This window comes from Chiloscyllium punctatum, chromosome 20, assembly GCF_047496795.1.
Source record: "Chiloscyllium punctatum isolate Juve2018m chromosome 20, sChiPun1.3, whole genome shotgun sequence".
NCBI lineage: Eukaryota > Metazoa > Chordata > Chondrichthyes > Orectolobiformes > Hemiscylliidae > Chiloscyllium > Chiloscyllium punctatum.
Genome location: NC_092758.1, coordinates 14009340 through 14034206, shown reverse-complemented (window position 1 = coordinate 14034206; position 24867 = coordinate 14009340). Strand labels below are relative to the sequence as shown.

General features: G+C 45.2%; 1 protein-coding gene across 1 annotated transcript in view; it reads left to right on the top strand.

The window, feature by feature from the left end:
- LOC140491907 (mast/stem cell growth factor receptor Kit-like) overlaps positions 1-24867 on the top strand; it is a 70569-nt gene that overhangs the window by 25010 nt on the left and 20692 nt on the right. The window contains exons 2-10 of the mRNA XM_072590360.1: positions 358-482; positions 6063-6222; positions 11268-11448; positions 13205-13320; positions 16301-16433; positions 20699-20892; positions 23037-23143; positions 23230-23356; positions 24428-24532. Coding sequence (XP_072446461.1) covers positions 358-482; positions 6063-6222; positions 11268-11448; positions 13205-13320; positions 16301-16433; positions 20699-20892; positions 23037-23143; positions 23230-23356; positions 24428-24532 — 1248 coding nt within the window. The remainder of the gene's footprint in view (positions 1-357; positions 483-6062; positions 6223-11267; positions 11449-13204; positions 13321-16300; positions 16434-20698; positions 20893-23036; positions 23144-23229; positions 23357-24427; positions 24533-24867) is intronic.

Below are 24867 nucleotides of genomic sequence, written 5' to 3'. Positions count from 1 at the left end.
TGGCCAAACCACTTAACCTGCCCATGTTTGGACTGTGGGAGGAAACCAGAGCACCTGGAGGAAACCCACACCGAGACAGGGAAGATTCCTGCTTTAATCCTTCCCATATTCCGATGACAGAGTGGGGGAGTCATCCACCACCACGTAGAAACTGCAGGATATCAGAACCTCCATGCCAAAAGACTACGTAGCAACTGCAGGACATCAACTTTTCCATGTTAAAAGACACCGCACATGGGTTCATGCCATAGACTGTGCTCCCTAACAAATGTCTCCTTTGTTTCGAACTTTTTACTACAAAGGGGTTGATGGAGAAATCCATGGATGGTTTTGAAATGGAGCTTTGTTCACTTTCAGTGTTGCAGCTTCAACTGGACACCAGGGAGCAGGTGAGACTGCAAGGTGAGAGCTATTCTGTTGACTGCATTGGACAGGCTGAAACTTTGCATCTGATGGTGCAATGGATCCACCCACAACACTTTGTAAGTCTGCAATTTTCTTAGCTCTCCTATTTCATTTTCATTAAAACTTGCCTTAATTCAGATAAAACAAGTAACTGCAGATGCTGGAGATCTGAAACAAAAACAGAAATTGCTGGAGAAACCCAATAGATCAGGCAGCACTTAAGACCATAAGACCACAGGACATAGGAGTGGAAGTAAGGCCATTCGGCCCATCGAGTCCACTCCGCCATTCAATTATGGCTGATGGGCATTTCAACTCCACTTACCCGCATTCTCCCCGTAGCCCTTAATTCCTCGAGACAACAAGAATCTATCAATCTCTGCCTTGAAGACATTTAGCGTCCCGGCCTCCACTGCACTCTGCGGCAATGAATTCCACAGGCCCACCACTCTCTGGCTGAAGAAATGTCTCCGCATTTCTGTTCTGAATTTACTCCCTCTAATTCTAAGGCTGTGTCCACGGGTCCTAGTCTCCTCACCTAACGAAAACAATTTCCTAGCGTCCACCCTTTCCAAGCCATGTATTATTTTGTACGTCTCTATTAAGTCTTCCCTTAATCTTCTAAACTCCAATGAATACAATCCCAGGATCCTCAGCCGTTCCTCATATGTTAGACCTACTATTCCAGGGATCATCCGTGTGAATCTCCACTGGACACGTTCCAGTGCCAGTATGTCCTTCCTGAGGTGTGGGGACCAAAACTGGACACAGTACTCCAAATGGGGCTGAAACAAAGCTTTATAAAGTCTCAATAGCACAACAGTGCTTTTATATTCCAACCCTCTTGAGATAAGTGACAACATTGCATTCACTTTCTTTAGCACGGACTCAACCTGCATGTTGACCTTTAGAGAATCCTCGACTAGCACTCCCAGATCCCTCTGTACTTTGGCTTTATGAATTATCTCACCGTTTAGAAAGTAGTCTGTACTTTTATTCTTTTTGCCAAAGTGTAGGACCTCGCATTTGTTCACGTTGAATTCCATTTGTAGAGAGAAAGCAGAGGTAATCTCCTACCCAACACCCTTTGGCTTCAGCAAGCCTATCATGATTTGGAGATGCCGGTGTTGGACTGGGGTGTTCAAAGTTAAACATCACACAGCATCTTATTCCTGATGGAGGGCTTTTGCCCGAAATGTTGATTTCCCTGCTCCTTGGATGCTGCCTGACCTGCTGTCCTTTTCCAGCACCACTCTAAACTTGACTCTGATATCCAGCATCTGCAGTCCTCACTTTCACCAGGTTATAGTCACAGAGATGTACAGCACGGAAACTGACCTTCGGTCCAACCCGTCCATGTTGACCAGATATCTCAACTCAACTGCCAGCACCCGGCCCTTATCCCTCCAAACCCTTCCTATTCATATACACATCCAAATGCCTCTTAAATGTTACAATTGTACCAGCCTCCACCACTTCCTCTGGCAGCTCATTCCATACACATACCACCCTCTGTGTGAAAAAGTTGCCCCTTAGGTCTCTTTTATATCTTCCCCCTCTCACCCTAAACCTATGCCCTTTAGTTCTGGACTCCCCCACCCCAGGGAAAAGACCTTGCCTATTTATCCTATCCATGCCCCTCATGATTTTGTAAACCTCTATAAGGTCACCGCTCAGCCTCTGATGCTCCAGGTAAAACAGCCCCAGCCTGTTCAGCCTCTCCCTGTAACTCAAATCCTCCAACCCTGGAACATCCTTGTAAATCTTTTCTGAACCCTTTCAAGTTTCACAACATGTTTCCAATAGGAAGGAGACCAGAATTGCACGCAATATTCCAACAGTGGCCTTACCAATGTCCTGTACAGCCACAACATGACCTCCCAATTCCTGTACTCAACACTCTGACCTATAAAAGAAAGTATACCAAACGCCTTTTTCACTATCCCATCTACGTGCGACTCCACTTTCAAGGAGCTATGAACCTGCACTCCAAGGTCTCTTTGTTCAGCAACACTCCCTAGGACCTCACCATTAAGTGTATAAGTCCTGCTAAGATTTGCTTTCCCAAAATGCAGCACCTCACATTTATCTGAATCAAACTCCATCTGCCACTTCTCAGCCCATTGGCCCATCTGGTCCAGATCCTGTTGTAGTCTGAGGTAACCCTCTTTGCTGTCCACTACACCTCCAATTTTGGTGTCATCTGCAAATTTACTAACTGTACCTCTCATACTCGCATCCAAATCATTTATGGAAATGACAAAAAGTAGAGGACCCAGCACCGATCCTTGTGGCACTCCACTGGTCACAGGCCACCAACCCAACAGGTTTAATTGGAAGCACTAGCTTTCGGAGCGCTGCTCCTTCACCAGGTGGTTGTGGAGCATAAGATTGTAAAACATCGAATTTATAGCAAATGTTTACTGTGTGATGTAACTGAAATTATATATTGAAAATGATCTGGATTGTTTGTTCAGTCTCTCATTTGTCAGAATGGCCATGTTGGTTTCAGTTCTTTCATTTGTAAATTGTAAAACCTCTTTTAAAAAGTTGTATTCTCAAGTGAATTTTAACAATTGGTGTCTGTCAGCTCACATAATGTATTGAAAGTGTGAGTCCCCCTGTGTGATACTGTCTGTTCCACAATGTTTAGACTGATTCTAATCTAAAGAAAAATGAATTTATAGAATCTTACATGGATTCAAGCAGTTTTGGGTCAAGTAAAACTATCACTTTTTCTGAGATATTATTGGTCCTGATGAAGACTTACTGGACTTGAAACTTTAACTCTGCTTTCTTCCCCCAGATGCTGCTGGACCTGCTGAATTTTTCCAGCAATTTCTGTCTCCGTTGCTGTCATTCAATTTGGATGACCACCCGGAAATGCGTAGCAAGATCAAAGGGCCGAATGGCCTATTTCTATTGCTAAGTTTCTATTACTATTCAATTGAGTTGCCAGATTGAATAATCATGCCTTGGCTCCTGTATTAAAGTGGTAATGACAGGACAAAAACCTTCAGTCCAACATCCTACCCCTTTCCAGCTCAACCCTAGTCAATAAAACCTGAAAGAACTGCTGATGACTGGAAACCGAAAACGAAAACAGAAGTTGCTAGAAAAGCTCAGCAGGTCTGGAAGCATCACCATCCTAGAATCTCGACGGTGTGGAAGCCATTCAGCCCATCAAGTCCATACCAGCCATCTGAAGAGAACCCCGACCTCTACCTTGTCTGTGTAACACTGTAGTTCCCTTAAGCCACCTAACCTAAACATTCCTGGACTCTACGGTCAATGTAGCATGGCCAATCCAACCAACCTACAAGCTGTTGAACCTTGGGAGGAAACTGGAGCACCCAGATACGGGGTCAATATGCAAACTCCACACAGACAATTATCTGAGGGGGGATCGAACCCTGATCCCAGGCATCGTGAGGTAGCAGCGCTAACCACTGAGGCACTGTGCCTCATGAAGGGAAACCAGATTTAAGGTTTCGGGTTGAGTGACCCTTCAACAGATCCTAGTCAACGTCTGGTTTCTTTTCCTGGTACAACACAGTGTTGGGAATGGCACACAACATTAACCTCAGAATCCTGATCCAAGCCCCGCCCCCACATTGACCATTTCTGAAGGCTCTATTTGGGTGAAATTTGTCTCAGATTCCGGCTATTAGAATGCACCTTCTGTATTCCTTTATGGGATGTGTGTGTCCCTGACAGGGTATACAGTTCTTAGCCATCCCCCCCCCCCCCCCCCACAATTGCCCTTGAACTGAGTGGTTGGCTATGCCACCTCAGAGGGTAATAGAGCACATTACTGTGGATCAAGCTGGGTAATTTTGGCAAACTAATGCTTGTTTAGTGAATAATTCTGCATTTTAATGAACTAGATGGCAATTAATGGTAGCTTCATGTTCACCATCAATGGGAAGCCAACTTTCAATTCCAGACTGAGATATTTTCTAATCAGCTAGGAGAAAGTGAGGACTGCGGATGCTGGAGATCAGAGTCGAGAGTGTGGTGCTGGAAAGCACAGCAGGTCAGGCAGCATCTAAGGAGCAGGAGAATCGACATTTCACCAACAGCCCTTCATCAGGAATCCTGATGAAGATTCTTATGCTTGAAACGTTGACTCACCTGGTCCTCAGATGCTGCCTGACCTGCTGTGCTTTTCCAGCACCACACTCTTCGACGTAATTTCTAATCAACCCATTCAGAGACATTTTTGGGGCAGGTGGGACTTGAATAGCGGTGTCCTCAGTCAGAGATCGGGACACTACCATTGTGTCATTAGGGCTCGTAAAATTCCAGATGGGATTAACCTTCTACCAGCTGCTGAGATGGGATCTGAACCCACATCCTCAGGATTATAACCTGGATCTCTGGATTACTAGGCAGTGACATGACTGTTATGCCACCACCTTTCCTGTAAAATAGAAATTAACTTCTCTCTTCAAATTGTTTCTAATCTGCCTCAGAATAGGGCAGAACTTGAACCTGTCAGTGAATGTTCCTGCACTGTTTTCTTTAAGACGCTAGACCAGAAGACATAAAACCATAAGATTTAGGAGCAGAAATTAGGCCATTCAGCCCAATGAGTCTGGTCCGCCATTCAATTATGTCTGATGAGTTTCTCAACTCTTTTCTCCCGCTTTCTCCCCATAATCCTTGATCCCCTTGTTAGTCAAGAACCTATCTACCTCTGTCTTAAGTATACTCAATGACCTGCCCTCCACAGCCTTCTGTGGCAATGAATTCCATAGATTCATGACTCTCTAGCTGAAGAAGTTTCTCCTTATCTCCATTCTAAAAGGCCTCCCGCTTACTCTAGGGCTGTGCCCTCTGGCCCTAGTCTCTCCTACCAATGGAAACATTTTCCCAACATCCACCTTGTCCAGGCCATTCAGTATTCTGTAAGTTTCAATTAGATCCTCCCTCATCCTTCCAACCTCCATCGAGTATAAACCCAGAGTCCTTAAGCAATCCTCATATGTTAAGCTTTTCATTCCTGGTGAACCTCCTCTGAACCCGCTCCAAGGTCAGTACATCCTTCCTGAGATATGGGGCCCAGAACTGTGCACAATACTCCAAATGTGGTCTGACCAGACCCTTACAGAGTTTCTCTGTTTTTATATTGAAGTCCTCTCAAAATAAATACCAACCCTGGGTGGTTAGTTAAACATTTCATCAGAGAATAGAACATATCGAGAGGGGAAAGATATAAAAGGGACCTACGGGCAACCTTTTCTCACAGAGGGTGGTACATGTAGGGAATGAGCTGCCAGAGGAAGTGGTGGAGGTTGGTACAATTACACCATTTAAAAGGCATTTGGATGGGTATATGAATAGGAAGGGTTTGGAGGAATATGGGCTGGGTGCTGGCAGATGGGACTAGATTGAGTTGGGATAACTGGTCAGCATGGACGGATTGGACTGAAGGGTCTGCTTCCATGCTGTACATCTCTATGACTCTATGTCTCTATATGTTGTCCATGGAAGGAGATTAAATGGGTGAGTAGTTTCCAAATTCAGTTTGGGAATACGTGGGCTGTGTTAGAAGCTGTTCTAATGGCCTGAATGGTGGATCGCTGTCCTCCCAAAGAAATTCAGGGGACATTTAAAAACCATTTGCAATGAGTTTTATTTTTTTCTCCCTCCAGCCTGTCGTTGTCTTCTACTCCCGGAAATACGATCATCTATACACAAAGATAGCAACACTGCGCATCAACGCTGTGAATGGAAGTGATTCGGGAAATTTCACCTGCATTGTGAAAGGGCAGAAGGAGATACGAACTGCTGCAACAATGCTGCGGGTTGTTGGTAAGGTTATGTCTCCAGAGGGTGGGCTGTGAGGTGTAGCCAGTGACATGTTTAGAGGTGGTGCTAGAGTACAGTCCTGGCCCAAACCCTTCCTTCCATCACCTTCTAAAATGGAAAAAGTTTGCCAAATCTTCTCTCCACTCTCTTTGCAATGTTAACATTGTAACAGGGCTGGGGTCGTTTTCCTTAGAGCAGGTGATCGAGTGGAGGGTTGACAGAAGATTTCAAAATTAGGAAGGGTTTCATGAACAGAAATTGCTTCCAGTGGTGGGAGAGTCAGCAACCAGAGGAAACAGAGCAAAGTGATGACTGGCAAAAGAACCAAAGAAGTTTGAAGAAATACGGCACCTTTTTGCAGCAAGGTTTTAGGATCTGATGTGAAAGATCCAAATGGACGATGGAAGCAGATTCTATGGTATCTTTAATGAGGGCAATAGATAAATTCTTGTAAAGGAAGAGCCTTCGTGAATGAATAGGAGTGTGGAACTAATTGAATTACACTTTCAAAGAGCTGGCAAAAGCACAATGGGCCAAATGGCCTCCTTCGATTCAGAAAGATAATATGCGTGTATGAGTGTGAATATGCTTGTTACCCATAGAAAATACAACTTCAAACCTCTTCTGCCCTCTCTCCCAATCTGCAATTTGAAAGCATTTTCCCAACAGACTTGAATCAGTGTCATTGAAGACTCAGGTTTAGAGATGGAGCTGATACCTCAGGCAGGAGAGCTTCCTTGGCCCAGAGATGGACTTTCTCAGTGTGGTCAGGCCTTGATGTTTACCCCATGTCCTTTCTTTCTGTTGTTTTTTTCCTGTTCTCCACTTAAGTTAATCCCAGTTTAGGATATAATTTTGTTTGATCAAGGTGGGGCTCCATGTATGTCTTGAGGTATGAAGATTGGGTTTTATTGTTCACAGTTGGGATTGGAGTGTATCTACAGCTCACCGGATGTGGGTAGTTTTAGGGTCTGGGCTTGGGCGAAGTCTTTCATGCTGTCAGGCCTTGCAAACAAATACTCTAGTTTCAGATTTCTAAATTGAGATTTTATGATTTACGTTTAAGGATTTGGTTTAGTGTAAATCTAGGATTGGATTCTTAAACCATCCACTGGGGTGAGTGTGAAACTAAAGTGTTTGAATGTTGATTAGTGGTATATTTGGGACCAAGTTTGGGGGTTAGGGTTGAAATCAAGGTTGAGGTTAAGTTTCGTGTTAGGGTTTGGGATAAGGGTTGAAGTTAAATATTGGGATTAGGGTTGAAATTAAGTATTGTGGTTAGTGTTGAAATTAAGTACTGGGGTTAACGTTGAAGTTAAGTAATGGGGTTAGGGTTGAAATTAAGTATTGTGGCTAGTGTTGAAATTAAGTATTGGAGTTAGGGTTGAAATTAAGTATTGGGGTTAACGTTGAAGTTAAGTAATGGGGTTAGTGTTGAAATTAAGTATTGTGGTTAGTGTTGAAATTAAGTATTGGGGTTAGGGTTGAAATTAAGTATTGGGGTTAGGGTTGAAGATAAGTATTGGGGTTAGGGGTAAAATTAAGTATTAGGGTTAGGGTTGAAGTTAGGTATTGGGGTTAGGGTTGAAGTTAAGTATTGGGGTTAGCGTTGTAGTTAAGTATTGGGGTTAGTGTTGAAATTAGGTATTGGGGTTAGTGTTGAAATTAACTATTGGGGTTAGCGTTGAAATTAAGTATTGGGGTTAGGGTTGAAGATAAGTATTGGGGTTAGCATTGAAGTTAAATATTGGGGTTAGGGTTGATTTTAAGTATTGGGGTTAGGGTTGAAGTTAAGTATTGGGGTTAGGGTTGAAATTAAGTATTGGGGTTAGCATTGAACTTATGTATTTTGAGTTAGGGTTGAAATTAAGTATTGGGGTTAGGGTTGAAATTAAGTATTGGGGTTAGCGTTAAATTTATGTATTGGGGTTAGCGTTAAATTTATGTATTGGGGTTAGGGTTGTAGTAAAGTATTGGGGTTAGGGTTGAACTTATCTATTGGGGTTAGGGTTGAAGTTATGTATTGGGGTTAGGGCTAAAGTTAAGTATTGGGGTTAGGGTTGTGGTAAAGTATTGGGGTTAGGGTTGAACTTATCTACTGGGGTTAGGGTTGAAGTTAAGTATTGCAGTTAGGGTTGAAGGTAAGTATTGGGGTTAGGGTTGAAGTAAAAGTTGAAGTTAAGGTTGGGATTTGGTTTAAGGTTAAGTTTAGGACTGAGGTCAAAGTTAGCTTTAGGGTGATTTCCCTTCACACAATCTTGATTCAACAATTAGCTTTGAACTGTCATTCCCACCCAATCTGAGGTCGTAAAATCACCATTCAGATTTCCAGTTATCTTTTTAATGTATCAGAGTCGCCAATGGAATTTATGACACTCTCTCAGCTGTTAAGATATTGTTATCTTTGTGTTAGACTAATGCCATCTGGAACATTGTACATCATGGGTGCACACAGTTGTGTTATTACAACAAACTGGGCATTTCATAATGATATGAATTTTCAAACATAAAGATGAAGTGCAAGATGAGGCCAGTCGGCCAGCTAGCCCTGCAATTGCTTGTCACTGGCATCATGATCTGATTGTGGTCTTAATTCCTCTTTTCTGCTGGCCCTCAATACCCCTTTACCCTTGTTAGTCAAGGATTGATCAACCTCTGCCCTAAAAACATGCAGTGACTGTACCTCACCCATGATACTCGGAGAGAAACAATGTCTTCTTCTTTCCATCTTCAGTGGAAAATCCCTTAACTTTAACCTGTGTCCGCCCGTTCCAGTCTCTCCCACAAAGGGAAAATACTTTCGCTGCAGCCCTGTTAAAACCTCAACAGGATTTTGTGTGGAACATAGAACATTACAGGGCCTTTGGCCCTCTATGTTGCACTGGCCTGAGGAACCAATCTGAAGCCTATCTATCCTACACTATTCCATGTTTCAGCAAATTGACTGTCATTGTTCCAAAATGTCGTTGGATTTGTATGGCATTGATTCCAGACTGGACAGGCATGTACCTTTACGATACTACAACATGTGATGTTCTGGTATAAAGGTATCTGCTTCAAGATCAGTCATGAATTTGGTACAATGGAGTCAATGGATTCAGTCAGTTATGTTCGTGTAACGTAGAATAGTGTCAGGAGGGTTAGAACTCGTACTATGTTATGCTAGGGTGGACAGTGCCAGGGACCTGGGTTCGATTCCAGCCTTGAGTGACTGTCTTTGTGGAGTTTGCACATTCGCCCTGCATCTGTGTGGGTCTCCTCTGGGTGTTCTGGTTTCCTTCCACAGTCCAAAGATGTGCAGATTAGATAGATTAGCCATGGGAAATGCAGGATGGGGATGAGGTGGGTCTGGGTGGGATGCTCTTCAGAGGGTCAGTCTGGAATTGATGGGCCAAATGGCCTTCTCCCACAGGTAGGGATTCTGTGATTCCATGTGCGTGGGCTTTTGATATCATAGCCCTGTAAGTAGTCATTTTTGTAAATAAACTTTAAGATATCTCGTTCAACAAGAAATCAAGTTTTGTGATATATGTTAGCTAACATTTTGTAAAACATAGTTAACCATAGCATAGTAAATAAACAAAAAGTAGTAAAAAGTATTGACGAGTATATAGTAAAACCACAAATTTCATCAGATACAAGTCTAACCTGTCCAACCTTTCCTCATAGGGTAATCAGCCCATGTCAGGAATCAGTTAAGTAAACATCCACTGAACTCTTCCTCATGCAGTCACGTCCTTTCTTAGTTAAAAACATCCAAAGCACCACTCAGTACTCTAGGCCTGGTTTCACCATCGTCCTGTACAGACGTAACCAAACTTCCATACCTGTGTTTTCCATTCCCTTCATAACCAACACTCCATTTTCCCTCCTTATCACTTGCTGTCCTTGCAACCAAGCTTCATGTACAAGGATACACAGATCCCTCTGTACCACAGAGTACTCCAATCTCTCTCCATTTAAGGAACACGATGCTTCTTTTTCAACCTGTCAAATTGGGCATGTTAATGCTTCATTGCAGTACACTCAATCTGCCAAGCCTTTTCCTCCACATTTAATCTATCTATGTCCTTTACGTAGATGCTCCTCACAACTTATTTTCACACCCATCTTTGAGTCATTACCAACTTTAGCAACATTTGGCCCGATCAGTCATTGTGATAAATTGTATGTAAATCAAGCCCCAGCACTTATCCTTGTGGCATTCCACTCATTGCATTGTGTGAAACTAAAAAAGACTGAATTGAACCTACTCTTTGTTTCCTGTTAACAAACTGATCCTCTATATAACCCCATTTGTTGCCTCTTATACCACGAGCTCTTGGTTTGTGTCACCATCTTTGCTGTGATATGCTGTAAAATGTTTTCTGGAAATCTAAGTACCGTACATTGACAGGTTTCCCTTTATTCACAATACTTGTTACTTTCTCAAAGATCTCGATTAAACACAACTCCCCTTTTATAAAACCACATTGACTCTGGTTCTTTGCTTTGTGATTTTCTAAGTGCTTTGCTTTAACATCTCTAACTGAAACCAAACCTTCAAATTTGTGTTTTTATAAAAGGTCAAATGCCCATGGGATTTGAATTCTCATTCACTAAGTTATCGACACATTGAGGGGAAAAGGCAACAGAACCCTGGAGATATGGGCTTGTGACAATTTATGCACTCAATTAGATTCCCTACAGTATGAAAACAGACCCTTCTGCCCAACAAGTCCACACCGACCCTCTGAAGAGTAACCCACCAAGACCCATTCCCCTAGCCTACATTTACCCCTGACTGACACTATGGGCAATTTAGCACGGCCAATTCACCATGCCTGCACATCTTTGGATTGTGGGAGGAGACCAGAGCATCCAGAGGAAACCTACGCAGACACAGGGAGAATGTGCAAACTCCACACAGACAGTTATCCAATGTAGGAATTGAGCCCAGGTCTCTGGTGCTGTGAGGCAGCAGTACTAACCACTGAGCCACTGTTTAGGAACATGTGTGGGGCTGTCAATTGCAGGTAATAACTCAATTCTTTCTTGTGCATTGACAGAGAAAGGTTATGTGCAAATATTTACTGATCAAGAGACTGTCCTGGAAGCAGATGTTGGGGATTGCCTCCAGCTCCAAGTGAGAATTGAAGCCTACCCTGTACTGAGAGAGCATGAGTGGATATACGAGACTATGAACAATAGTGCTGATCACAAGTCAACATTCCTTGCGAAACACAATAGGTAAGTTCCAGGCCCTTGGCCCCATTTCACAGCTTGTAAATTTCTGACACTCCACACTGAGACCAAGGAGACAGGCAAGGTGAGCTGTGAGGCCAGGCAGAGAGACCAAGTTGTTAATCTTCAGGGATTTTGGAACATGGATGTTTTCACGAGCATCTCTGAAGTACGAATCAGGCCTTAGAACTGATCTCATCTCATAGAAACCTATAAGCTTCGAACAGGATAGACACAGAAGGGTGTTCCTGATGAAGAGAGAATGAATCAGTAGGGATTACATTGCTGGAGTTTCAAAGAATAAGGAGTCTATAAACTTCTACCAGGACTCGGCAGGGTAAATGCAGGAAGGATGTTCCTGATGACCAGGGAGCTCAGAACCAGGAGTCACAGTCGAAGGACACAGGGAAAGCCATTGAGGACTGAGATGAGGAGATGTTTCTTCACCAAGAGTGTAGGGAGCCTGTGGCACTCTCTGCTACAGAAAGTAGTTGTGGCCACAGCATTGAATGTTTCCAAGAAGAACCTAGGTCTAGTTCTTAGAGGTAAAGGGGTCATAGGGGAGAAAGAGTGGGTGGGGGATTGAGTTGGAAGATCAGCTTTGATTACATTGAATAACGGAGTAGGCTCAAAGGGCTGAATGGCCTCTTACAGCTCCTATGTTTCTATGTTGGTCAGCTCGGGCACACAATGTGAGACTTGAAAGGAGCCTCACAGCTACTAACACTCAGTGGGAGATTCACAGTAGCATTGGCTGCTCCGGAGTCACATTGACAGAATCTTTTCTCCTGACAGCACAATTGGGGAAGCCCAGAGGTTTGGTATTAAAGCTGTATCAGAAAACAACAAAGAGACACATGGTGCCTGGTTCCTCTGAGCTACACAGTTGAACTTTTTATTTACTCTAATCATCGATTGCCTGTTGCCAGTGGGTGAGAGCCACTATTTTGTAATTGGTTATCTTGTGAGGGCAACTCAGGAACCTGAATGACCAAAACATAGAATCCCTACAGTGCAGGAAGAGGCCAATCAACCACAGTCAACCCACCTAACTTGCACATCTTCAGACTGTGGGAGGAACCTGGAGGAACTCCATGCAGAGACGGGTGGGGGAGAGTGTGCAAACTCCACACAGATAGTCATCTGAGGGTGGAATCAAGCCCGGATCTCTGGTGCTGTAAGGCATTTTGTAGACGAGTCTCCTACTCGGTGGTTCCTAATGGGCCAGATAGTACCAGCCTGTGCTGAAGAGTGGAGACTGTAAGTCAAGCTTGGAATTTGAATCAAGGTGGAACAGGATTTAGTTTAATCGATCTTGGGATGTGCTTGTTATTGACAAGGCCAGAATTTGTTGCCTATCCCTCAATGCTCTACCAAGAATCAGTGATTAACCCTGCTATCTCACAGTGCCAGAGATTAAATAGTGTCCACATTGCTTGTGGGAGTCAATAGGTGTGGTGCTGTGGGTTATTGCTCCTTCCTTGGTCCACATTGAGTTATCTGATCTCAGTTTGAATGGTGTGTTGTCATTAGACTGACTACTTCCAGACTGGAGAAGGACACAGTCAGATAGAGTTCTTGCCCCTGATCACTCTCCAATGACCGAAATGTGAGCCAGAATGGGTGTTGTGTTGCCCCATAGCTCAGAATAGGAGGAGCCTAAAAGTAGAGGAGAAAGGAGGGGAGGAGGAGGAGAGGGCGAGGGAATAGAAGAGAGGCAAGATTCAGTGCTGTGACCTTGTGACCCTTTCTTGTTTTGCAGCTATGAGAGTTCTCTCTTCTTGGTGCGGTTGAAGGAAAGTGAGAGCGGCACATACACGTTCTTTGCATCTAATGGAGAAGCAAACTCATCCTTAACCTTCCAGTTATTGATAAATCGTAAGCACCAACTCATTAAAGTGACTCAGAGACCCTCAGAGCCAGACCGAGCCACTCCCTATTGGCAGGGAATGGAGCGCGGTTCAGATACCAGTGTCCCAACCCCCCAGGGCACTTTCTATCAGCCTCTCTCTACACCCTCAATCATCTTCATTTCCTTCGAACCTCTCCCCTTTCCAATCCTTTGATCACTCTACACTATCCCTCAGAATCTTTTCCAATAACCAGGTTGGCTAGACCTCCAGCTCCAGCCATCTCCTCCCAAGCTGGGCATTTCACAAACGGAAACCTTTCCTTACTCTCAATCATCTTCCTGCCTCAATTTCAGTCACATGACTGCCCAGTTCAACTAGTCCACATCAGAAGACTCACGACACCAGGTTATAGTCCGACAGCTTTATTTACCATCAAAAGGTTTTGGAGCACTGCTCCTCAGTCAGGTGAAGTGGAGGGAAGCATACAGGCATGGGATATATAGGTGGAGAGATAATAGCAAGGTAATTCTGGGTAACTAGTCCACACCAATGTTTATGGCATCCACTCCTCTCCTTTGAATCCTAAATGCAGTTTCTTTCATTAATTTCTTCCTCAGAAGCTTCCCCTTAAACCCATCCATCTGGCTAGCCTCCTGGGAAATTCTCATTACTTTTTCATAATACCTGCATTCATCCAAATTTCTCTTAAATAGAGACAGCCCCATTCCTGCAAGCTACATTTTTCTCGTTCCCTCTCTCTGCCAGCATCAATGATCTTTTAGCAGGTTAACCCTCAGTCATTCACTTTGAGGTGAGGAGCTTCTGTTATTAAAGATTCCATGACAGTCCTGGGAGTTGAAGGGGTGGGGTTGGAGGTGGAGAGATTGACGACCCTGTTCCCCAGCTGTTCATCTGAGAGATCAGAGCAATTGTGAAATCTTCCAACACAGCAAGAGGCCATTTGGCCTATCAGAAGCCATGGAACTCACAATCCCAAAATCTCAACTCACAATCCACTTGGAGTCTCAACTCCCCCCACTTTGGGAAGTCCTCCTATAAGTTGAGTTTATGCCCCTGCTTTAGCCAAGCAATACAGCTTCTTTAAGTAATTTTTAAAGTGTTTATCCAAATTCCCCTTTGTAAGTTACTAAAGGATTTGTTTTCACTGTCCTTACAACGTTCGACAGCTTTTAAATCAGCAGGGGGACAAAGAGTTATGGGGAAAAGGCAGGAAAGTGAGGTTGAGGATTATCAGATCCTCCATGATCTCATTGAATGGTGGAGGTGACTCAATGGGCTGAATGGCCTACATCTGCTCCTACATTTTTTTTGGCAATCCAAATCACAGCAGCTCACTGCTTTAAAAGAATACGCTTAATTTCCCAGTCTGACTGCTTTGCCGATTACCTTAAACCTCAGTCCTTTATTTGTTCACCTTCCTGCCAGTGGAAATTCCCTAACTATAAAGCAAAGCCTTTCCTGATTTTGAACACTTCCGTCAAATCTTGTCTCTGTAAGGCAAATAACAGCAGCTTCCCGAGATACTCCACATAACCAAGCCCACTCCACCACTGGCACTGGCCCAGGCTATCAGTTTCTGTAGCCTCTCTGAAGTTTTTTAGCTCACTTTTTGTATTATTTCTCTGACAGAATGTATCACTTCTCATTTCCCTGCATTAAGTTTTAAAATTAGCGCAGGTGTGATTTTCATTTTGCCAGGTCATGACACCTCCACTGAAGTCTGTTGCTACTCTCCTCACTGTTTTGCTATATTTTTTTTCTACTTGACGCACCTTTTAACAAAATAAACTCATTCCTTCATGGGATGTGGACTTTGCTGCCAAGGCCAACATTTGATGCCCATCTCTAATTGCCCTTGAACTGAGTGGCTTGTGAGACCATTTCAGAGGGAAGTTAACAGTCAGCAACAATGGGGAGGTGATGGCCTAATGGTATTATCATTGGACCTCTAACCTTGAGACACAGGTCATGACCTGGGTTTGAACCCAGCCACGGCAGTTGGTGGAATTTGACTTCAATTTTTTTTTAAAAAATGGAATTAAGAGTTTATTGACGGCTATGAATCCATTGTCAATTGTTAGAAACATTCATCTGGTTCACTAATGTCCTTTAGGGAAGGAAATTGCTATCCTTACCTAGTCTGGTCTTCAGATTCGCAGCAATGTGGTTGACTGTTAACTACCCTCTGGGTATTTACAGATGGGCAATAAATGTCATCCTAGCCAGTGACACCTTCCTCCTGTGATTAAATAAAAAAGCATTGCTGTGGGTTACATGTAGGCAGGTCAGGTAAGGATGGCAGATTTCCTTCCCTGAGGGATACAAGAGGACCACATGGATTTTTAACAACAATTTGATTAGATTACTTACAGTGTGGAAACAGGCCCTTCGGCCCAACAAGTTCACACCAACCCACAACCCACCCAGACCCATTCCCCTACATTTACCCCTTCACCTAACACTATCGGCAATTTTGTGTGGCCAATCCACCTAACCTGCACATTTTTGGATTGTGGGAGGAAACCGGAGCACCCGGAGGAAACCCACGCAGTCACGGGGAGAATGTGCAAACTCCACACAGTCAGTCGTCTGAGGCAGGAATTGAGCCCAGGTCTCTGGCGCTGTGAGGCAGCAGTGCTAACCACTGTGCCACCGTGCTGCCAATTTGCTGAGAGTTGTCGTGGTACTGAGACCAGCTTTCAATTCCAGAGTTATTAGTTGAACTTAAATGTCACCAGGCCCTGTGGCCAGATTTGAACCTGCATCTCTAGCCCCCAAGGCTAGATTACTGGTCCAATTACATCCCCACTTTTGCCCCAATGTGAAAAGTGCTGTATGAGGGAGTGACCTCTCAGATACAAGTTCCCATCCGTAAGGCTTTGCACTGCATTTGTGTGTAATTTTGTTTTTCCATTCAAGCCTCTGCGATGGCTTTTTTAAAAAAGCATGAATGAACATTTCCTTCCCTTTGTCTCTCTGCCCAGAAAAGCCGACGGTGACCATTAAGAAGGAACAAATTACTGCAGGTGACAAGAAGGACACTGCATTTCGCTGCCTAGCCAGTGGGTTTCCTGCTCCAACCATTCACTGGTACCAGTGTCCAGCGCACAGAGACAGGTAAGATTGGAGATTCTGGGAGCAGTAACCACTTAGCACACTGAGGGTAGTGGGACTCAGCAAGTGCAAGTGTATTTTGTAAAGGCCCTGGTATTAGATCCCAGAACACGTCTCTGAAACACACATTCCCGAACTAGGCCTGCCCTATCCTTGACTTTGTTGCATTTCAGAAAACCTGGTCTAAACAAGGCCTGGATAAAAAAGCAAGCAATAAGAAAGACTCCCATTTATCAAGAGTCTTAGGTGACCACAGGAAGTGTCTCACAGCCAGTGAGGCAGCTTTCAAAGGTGGTGACAATTACCATGCAGCAGAGAAAACGTGGCAGCCAATTTATACACAGCAGGATCCCAGGAACGTTAATGTGATGCTGGTTGAAGAATCTGTTTCACTGATGTCATTGAGGGATGAGTATTGACTCAGAACCTGCAAAATCATCTTTTAGGTGGGAGGGCGGAGTTTGGTTTAAAGTCTCAACTGCAAGACAGCGTGGAATGTCTAACATGGTCAAGGCATTGTATCAGGATGTGGGGGAGAACTTGCCTGCTCTTCCTCAATTATGGCCCTGCACAACATTATGATGAGGAACATGAATGGCCTCATGGTTTAACCGTCTTTCTGACAGAGTGCACTCCATTCATACAGACCCTCTAACAATGCAGCAAGGCAATGCAGTACCAAGGTCCAGCTTTGTCAGACAATCAGTACCAAGGGAGTGCTGCACTGTTGGAGGGCCAGTCCTGAGGGAGTGCTGCACTGTCAAAGGGTCAGTACTGAGGGAGTACTGCACTGTCAGAGGGTCAGTACTGAGGGAGTGCTGCACTGTCAGAGGATCAGTACTGAGGGAGTGCTGCACTGTCAGAGGGTCAGTACTGAGGGAATGCTGCACTGTCAAAAGATCAGGACTGAGGGAGTGCTGCACTGTCAGAGGGTCAGTACTGAGGGAGTGCTGCACTGTCAGAGGGTCAGTACCAAGGGAGTGCTGCACTGTCAGGCGGTTAGCACTGAGGGAGTGCTGCATTGTCAGAGGGTCAGTACTGAGGGAGTGCTGCACTGTCAGGCGGTTAGCACTGAGGGAGTGCTACATTGACAGACGGTCAGTACTGAGGGAGTGCTGCACTGTCAGAGTGTCAGCACTGAGGGAGTGCTGCACTGTCAGAGGGTCAGTACTGAGGGAGTGCCGCAAGGTCAGAGGGTTAGCACTGAGGGAATGCTGCACTGTCAGACGGTCAGTACTGAGGGAGTGCTGCACTGTCAGACAGTCAGTACTGAGGGAGTGCTGCACTGTCAGAGGGTCAGTACTGAGGGAGTGCTGCACTGTCAGAGGGTCAGTACTGAGGGAGTGCTGCACTGTCAGAGGGTCAGTACTCAGGAAGTGCTTTACTGTCTACAGTATTCCCAAGACTAATTGGAAAGGAGACAACCTGTCTGCTTGGATGATTGTTGACTGTTTATGGAGCATTTCTTCACCTCTTCATTCCCAATATTTTAACGACTGATAAACTGAAATGAGAGAAGAGATTGTGACAAACACATAACTGTTTACTTTTTTCACATAGACCATAATGTTTCCTCCTGGCTTTTTGAATGAAGCTGCCTTTAATTAGGTAAGAATTGTACAGTCAGAGAATTCTCTTCTTCAGCTGTCTGCCCAAGAGCAGATCTAAGCTCATGTCGTCATGATGGAGAACATAGAACATAGAACATAGGAATGGACAGCACAGAACAGGCCTTTAGGCCCACGATGTTGTGCCGAGACTTAATCCTAATGTGGAACATAATAACCTAACCTACGCACCCCTCAACTCACTGCTATCCATGTGCATGTCCAGCAGTCACTTAAATGTCCCCAGTGACTCTGCTTCCACCACCACCGCTCGAAATACATTCCATGCATTTACTACTCTCTGCAGAAAGAATCTATCTCTGATATCTCCTTTTACCTTCCTCCTAATATCTTCAAACTATGATTTCTCGTACCAGTCAATCCTGCCCTGGGGAAAAGTCTCTGGCTATTGACTCTATCTATTCCTCTCATTATTTTGTACACCTCGATCAGGTCTCCTCTCTTCCTCCTTCTCTCCAGAGAGAAAAGTCCAAGCTTATTCAACCTTTCTTCATAAGGCAAGCCCTCCAGTCCAGGCAGCATCCTGGTAAACCTTCTTTGCACCCTCTCCAAAGCCTCTGTATCTTTCCTATAGTAGGGCGACCAGAACTGGACACAAAATTCCAAGTGTGGTCTCACCAGGGACTTGTCAAGCTGCAGCTAAACCTCGCGGCTCTTAAACTCGATCCCCCTGTTAATGAAAGCCAAAACACCATATGCTTTCTTAACAACCCTATTCACATGGGTGGCAACTTTGAGGGATCTTAGTACTTGCACACCCAGATGCCTTTGTTCCTCCACACTGCCAAGAATCCTGTCTTTAATCCTATACTCAGCATTCGAGTTTGACCTTCCAAAATGCGTCACTTTGCATTTACACAGGCTGACCTCCATCTGCCATTTCTCAGCCCAGCTCTGCATCCTGTCTATGTCACGCTGCTGCCTGCAGTAGCCCTCTATACTATCGACAACACCTCCAACCTTTGCGTCATCTGCAAATTTACTAACCCACCCCTCAACCTCCTCATCCAAGTCATTTATAAAAACTACAAAGAGCAGAGGCCCAAGAACAGAGCCCTGCGGGACCCCACTCAACACTGACCTCCAGGCAGAATACTTTTCATCTATAACCACTCTCTGCCTTCTGTCAGCCAGCCAATTCTGAATCCAGATAGCCAAATCTCCCTGTGTCCCATACTTCCTGACTTTATGAATGAGCCTACCATGTGGAACCCTATCAAATGCCTTGCTGAAATCCATATATACCACATCCACTGCTCGACCATCATCGATCTGTCTTGATACCTCCTCAAAGAACTCAATAAGATTTGTGAGGCATGTCCTGCCCCTCACAAAGCCATGCTGACTGCCTTTAATCACACTGCGCTTTGCCAAATAGTCATAAATCCTATCCTTCAGAACTCTTTCCACAACTTTGCTGACCACAGACGTGAGACTGACTGGTCTGTTATTGCCAGGGATTTCTCTATTACCCTTCTTGAAAAGTGGAACAACATTTGCCTCCTTCCAATCCTCTGGTACGACTCCCGTGGAGAGTGAGGAGGCAAATATTCTCGCCAGCAGCTTAGCAATCTCCTTTCTCACTTCCCGGAGCAGTCTAGGATAAATCTGGTATGGCCTTGGGGACTTATTGATCTTAATGTTTTCTAAAATTTCTAGCACATCATCTTCATCAGTCTTGATCTGGTCAAGACTCTGTCCCAGCTCCTCTAAGTTTTCATTTACAACAAGTTCCCTTTCCTTGGTGAAAATCGAAGCAAAAAACTCATTTAGGGCTTCCCCGATCTGCTCAGACTCCACGCACAAGTTGCCTCCGCTATCCCTGATCGGCCCTACCTTCTCCCTGATCATTCTCTTATTCCTCACTTATAAGTAAAATGTCTTTGGGTTCTCCCTAATCCTTATTGCCAAACCTTTTCGTGCCCCCTCCTGGCTGTCCTCAGTCCATTTCTGAGCTCCTTTCTAGCAAGCCTGTAATCCTCTCAAGCTGTGCTAGATCCTTGCTTCCTCCACCTCACGTAAGCTGCCTTCTTCCTTTTGACGAGAAGCTCCTCTGTTCTCATCATCCAAGGTTCCTTCGTCTTACTCCTTCTTACCTGTCTCAGAGCAACAAATTTGTGCATCAATGATCTCCACTACAGAGGCAAGATTTGAGCTGGAAAATAGATGAAACCCAGATTTATTGGCAACAGTCTCAACAGATAGATACCAGACAGCCAACCAACCCCAATTTCCTTCCATAGCTGACCAGAAATCGCTTCCACTGTTACTACCTGCCATTAGGCACATTGCAAAGGGATTTGCAGGCCTGCTTTCCCATGTTACGAATGCACTTTTCATGGCCATCAGGTCATGGGACTGAACAGTTCTGGATCAGTCAGGGTATCAAGGGTTATGGGGAAAGGGCAGGAAAGTGGATGTGAAGGACATCAGATCAGCCACATTCCTATTGAATGACCGAGCTGGCTTGAAGGGCCAAATGGCCTACTCCTGTTCCAATTTTGTACGGTCTTATGGATGGGATTTGAAGCCAGTGATTCCAACTGAGTTAGTGATGATAACCACCACACTGCAAGTATTCTTTGTGGGTAAACAGGTAACCCGACCCACATAAACCTTCAAGCTGTTCTTTCAACACAGGTGCACGGAAAATGGAACCATCAACTTTGAAAAGCTGATACCTCAAACGAAGACGTCCATTGTTTCTGAGACTCTGTACGGGCGGACAGAGGTGGAGAGTGTGCTATCAGTCCACAAGGTGAAGCCTGGTTCCCTGATGGAATGTTATGCATCCAATAAAGCTGGAGGAAGTTCCTTTTCCATCTCATTCCTTGGTGAGTGGCCTTCTCCGTGAGGAAATGTCAAGCATGTTGGGCCTACAATCAATGGGTTACTTTCTAAATGGAGAGAGGATCTAAATGGAGGGCAGCACCATGGCTCAGTGGTTGGAATCAAACCTGGGTTCCTGGTGCTGTGAGACAGCAGTGCTAACCATCGAGCCATTGTGCCGTCTAATGGAATGAAGTGGGTTTATGTGACAATTTCCAGAGCTCTGCTGCACCCATCTAGGATAGTTGCCCAGATGTTCCAGTCTCTAGATTGGATGTGTGAGCTGCAGGACCTTGCGGAAACCCCAACATGTGGATCTCTGTGGGACTGGCGAGAGATTTTAAACTTCCAAGGGGTAATTCCAAGGATCTTGCATTGTAGTCTTCAGTCCTCAGAGTTAGATCTTCAGACAAATCCAACATAATTACCATGATAGGACCCAGGAGATATTAGACAGGACAATCCTAGTTAACTCATGGATAACTATGCAACTAACCCCCTCTGCACCCCCACACTCACTCATGCTGAGCAGTACTCCAGACCCAACAAAGGCTCCTGACTAATCTCCACCCCCAACCCTCAGACCATCCTCCTCTCCATCCAACCATACCTGACATGACTTGACTGCATTTCCCTTACCGTCTTGTTAACCCTGACCAGACTTGACTAGCCCCAAACACGTGACTACATCCCAACCCCAAACCAACCTGGTTAGTTCTAAATGTGCCTATCCCTCCTGGCATCATCTGAGAACTGCCCCTCCTCCTGACAAACCTGCCCACTCATCCACCTTCCAATGCTACCCACCTTGCCCAGCTTACACACTTTACCACCTACCTCAGCCACCTACCTACCCTTCCACTGCCCCTCCACTCCATCATCCATTCATCCCATTCACTAGAAACACAGAAACATTGAAAATAGGATCAGGAGTAGGCCATTTCACCCTTCAAGACTACTATCCCATTTGATATGATCAAGGCTGATCATCCCTGGTCCTACTTTCTCCCAGTATCTCTTTGATCCCTTTTGGCCGAAAAATGATATTTAACTGCTTCTTCAAAACATTCAATGTTTTGGCTTCATTCGCTTTCTGTGGCAGAGAACTCCACTGGCTCCCCACTCTCTCGGTGAAAGTATTTCTCTTTGTCTCAGTCCTTAATGCCTACCCTGTGTCCTTAGACTGTGACCCCCTAGTTCTGGACTCCCCAGACATAAGGGACATCCGTCTTGCATTTACCCTGTCTCATGCTGTAGAATTTTATAGGCCTCTATAGTATCTCACCTCATTCATTTAAACTCAGGCAATATAATCCTAAATGATCCATTCTCTCTCTTCATAGGTCAGTCCTGCCATCCCAGGAATCAGTCCAGTAAACCTTTGTTGTATTCTCTCCATCGCTAGAACATCCTTCCTCAGATAAGGAGACCAAAACTGCCCATGTGCTCCCGGTGTGGTCTGACTAAGGCCCTGTACAATTGCAGCAAGATATTCCTGCTCCTGTACTCGAAGGCTCTGGCAATGAAGGCCAACACTTGATTTGTCTTCTTCAGTAACATTGACACAGGGCATTTATACCAACTTAATGTCGTAAAGAAAAGGGTGTGTGTGTGTCATGATCTCTCCACCTTGTTCCCTCTTATTTCACCCTCCCTCCCCGTGACCCTGCATTTCTGACTCATCCAGAAACAGGAAGCAAGGTGGGAACATAGGATCAGAGCAATAACCTGATTGGAAGACCTGGATCATTGTGTTCCCTTCTGGTGCTCCCACACAGCTCAGAAAGAAGATATTGCCCTGGGTTGGGGGGCGGGGTGCGGGGAGGGGGTGCAAATACACCAGAGAGGTGCTGAGGTTGAAGGGGTTAAATTATGAATGAGCCTGCCCTCCACAAACTTTAAAAGGTGATGACCTCACAATTAAAGGTGATCAAAACTTTCCTCTGACTATTCATTTCCCTCTGGAATCTATGTTGTGCTGGTACATTCTAGTAAATCTCTTCTATATCGTCTTTGAAATGCTTCCTAAAATGTAGTGCCGAGAACTGTACTCCAGCTGAGGTCTACCCACTGGACTCGACGCTGCTGAGTCTGTTTTGGACGATCCAGATGCCTGTTTGAAACAGCTTTCTGTCCTATATTTCCACAGGTGACCCAGCCACAAATGCTCTGTTCACTCCGTTTCTGTCAGGTGCAGTGGCTGTAGCAGTCCTACTGCTCATCTTCCTTCTCCTGCTGCTCTACAAGTACAAACAGGTCAGTTCCACATCCCTTTACTCTTTTATTTCCAAGCGGGAAATGCTCTGACTCATTCTTCATCATCAAAACTCTTGTGATTCTAGAGACCAACGTATGAGGTCCGTTGGAAGATCATCGAGGCGGTGCACGGGAATGATTATACCTTCATTGACCCTACCCAGCTCCCGTACAACGAGAAATGGGAGTTCCCCAGGGAGAAACTCCGCTTGGGTATGGACAGGATCTCCTCAAAGTGCTTTCCATTGACAATCAAATGTTCCTAATTCTGCTTTCTTCTTCTCCAGCTCCAAGCTTTGAGGCGAGGGAGAGTTGTGGTGGTAGAGTCACTGGGCTAGAATCATCATAGAATCCCTACAATGTGGAAGCAGGCCATTCGGCCCATCAGGTCCACACTGACCCTCCCACCAAGACCCACCTCCCTACCCTATCCCTCTAAACTTCATTTACCATGGCTAACCCATCTAGCCTTCACATCCCTGGGCACTGTGGGTAATTTAGCATGGCGAGTCCATCTAACCTGCACACCTCTGGACCATGGGTGGGAAGCAGAGCTCCCGGAGGAAACCCATGCAGACATGGAGAGAATGTACAAACTCCACACAGGCAGTCACCTGAGGATGGGATCGAGCCCAGGTGCTGTGAGGCAGCAGTGCTAACCACTGAGCCACCGTGCTACCACCGAGAACAGTCAATGTCTATCCCCCGCTGTACTGTTGGGGCTGGAGAGAAACCACTAGGGCCTAGTGGTAACATTGCATTTGGTGACATCGGGTCCAATTTTGACTGTGCATTAATTAGTTCAGATTTTGCCATTGCCTTAAACAAGACCTTATTGGCTCAGGGACAGTACTGTTGGTATCTGCCATTTAAACTCACGGTTGGTGAGATGAGGGCAGGAGGCCGGTGTGTACGTTTGTGAGGTGCCCAATGACATCTCTAATTTCTCCCAGTGCAGGGAACATTTCCCCGTGACAACACCAACAACTATCATTTAGCGCGGTAAAGTGTTGCAAAGTGACCAGGAGTGGCAGCATTGGACACCAAGACACGGAAGAGATGCTAAGACAGAGGATCGAAAAGTGTTAAACAGCATCCCCAAGATCGAGAGAAGCAGACAGGGTTAGGGAGGGAATGCCAGAGGTCAGGGCTCAAGCAGCTGATATACATGACACTGGGGACAATACTGAGCCCTCTTAGGTTGAACCTGGACCCTCGTGGTACTGTATCACCCTGTTCTATTGACAGCCCTGTAACTAACTGCCTGCAACCTTCTCTTTACAGGTAAGATCCTGGGAGCTGGAGCATTCGGGAAGGTGGTCGAGGCCACTGCCTATGGACTGGGCACAGAGGACTCAGCCACCAAAGTGGCTGTAAAAATGCTGAAACGTAAGAGCTTGAACTGAGCCCGGCTCTGACCCCCATTCACCTCCATCGCTGGGGGAGTAATGGCCTCCTGTCCAGTAGGAATGGTGGGGAGGCATGATTCTCTCTTTGCAGTATTGGGGAAAATGAAGGAAACTAAACCCCACTTATAAATCGGATTGTATCCTGCAATATCCTAAAGCTGTACAAATCATTAAGTCCCAGGCAGGGTTTCCAGTTGACATCCTCAAGCTGAACTTCAGGCAGATTTTGCAACCACTGCATTTCTCTTTTCCTTAGATTTTGCCTGAAGTCGCCACCTTATAGCTGCCAGCTGTTAAGACAACCAGTAGTCCAGG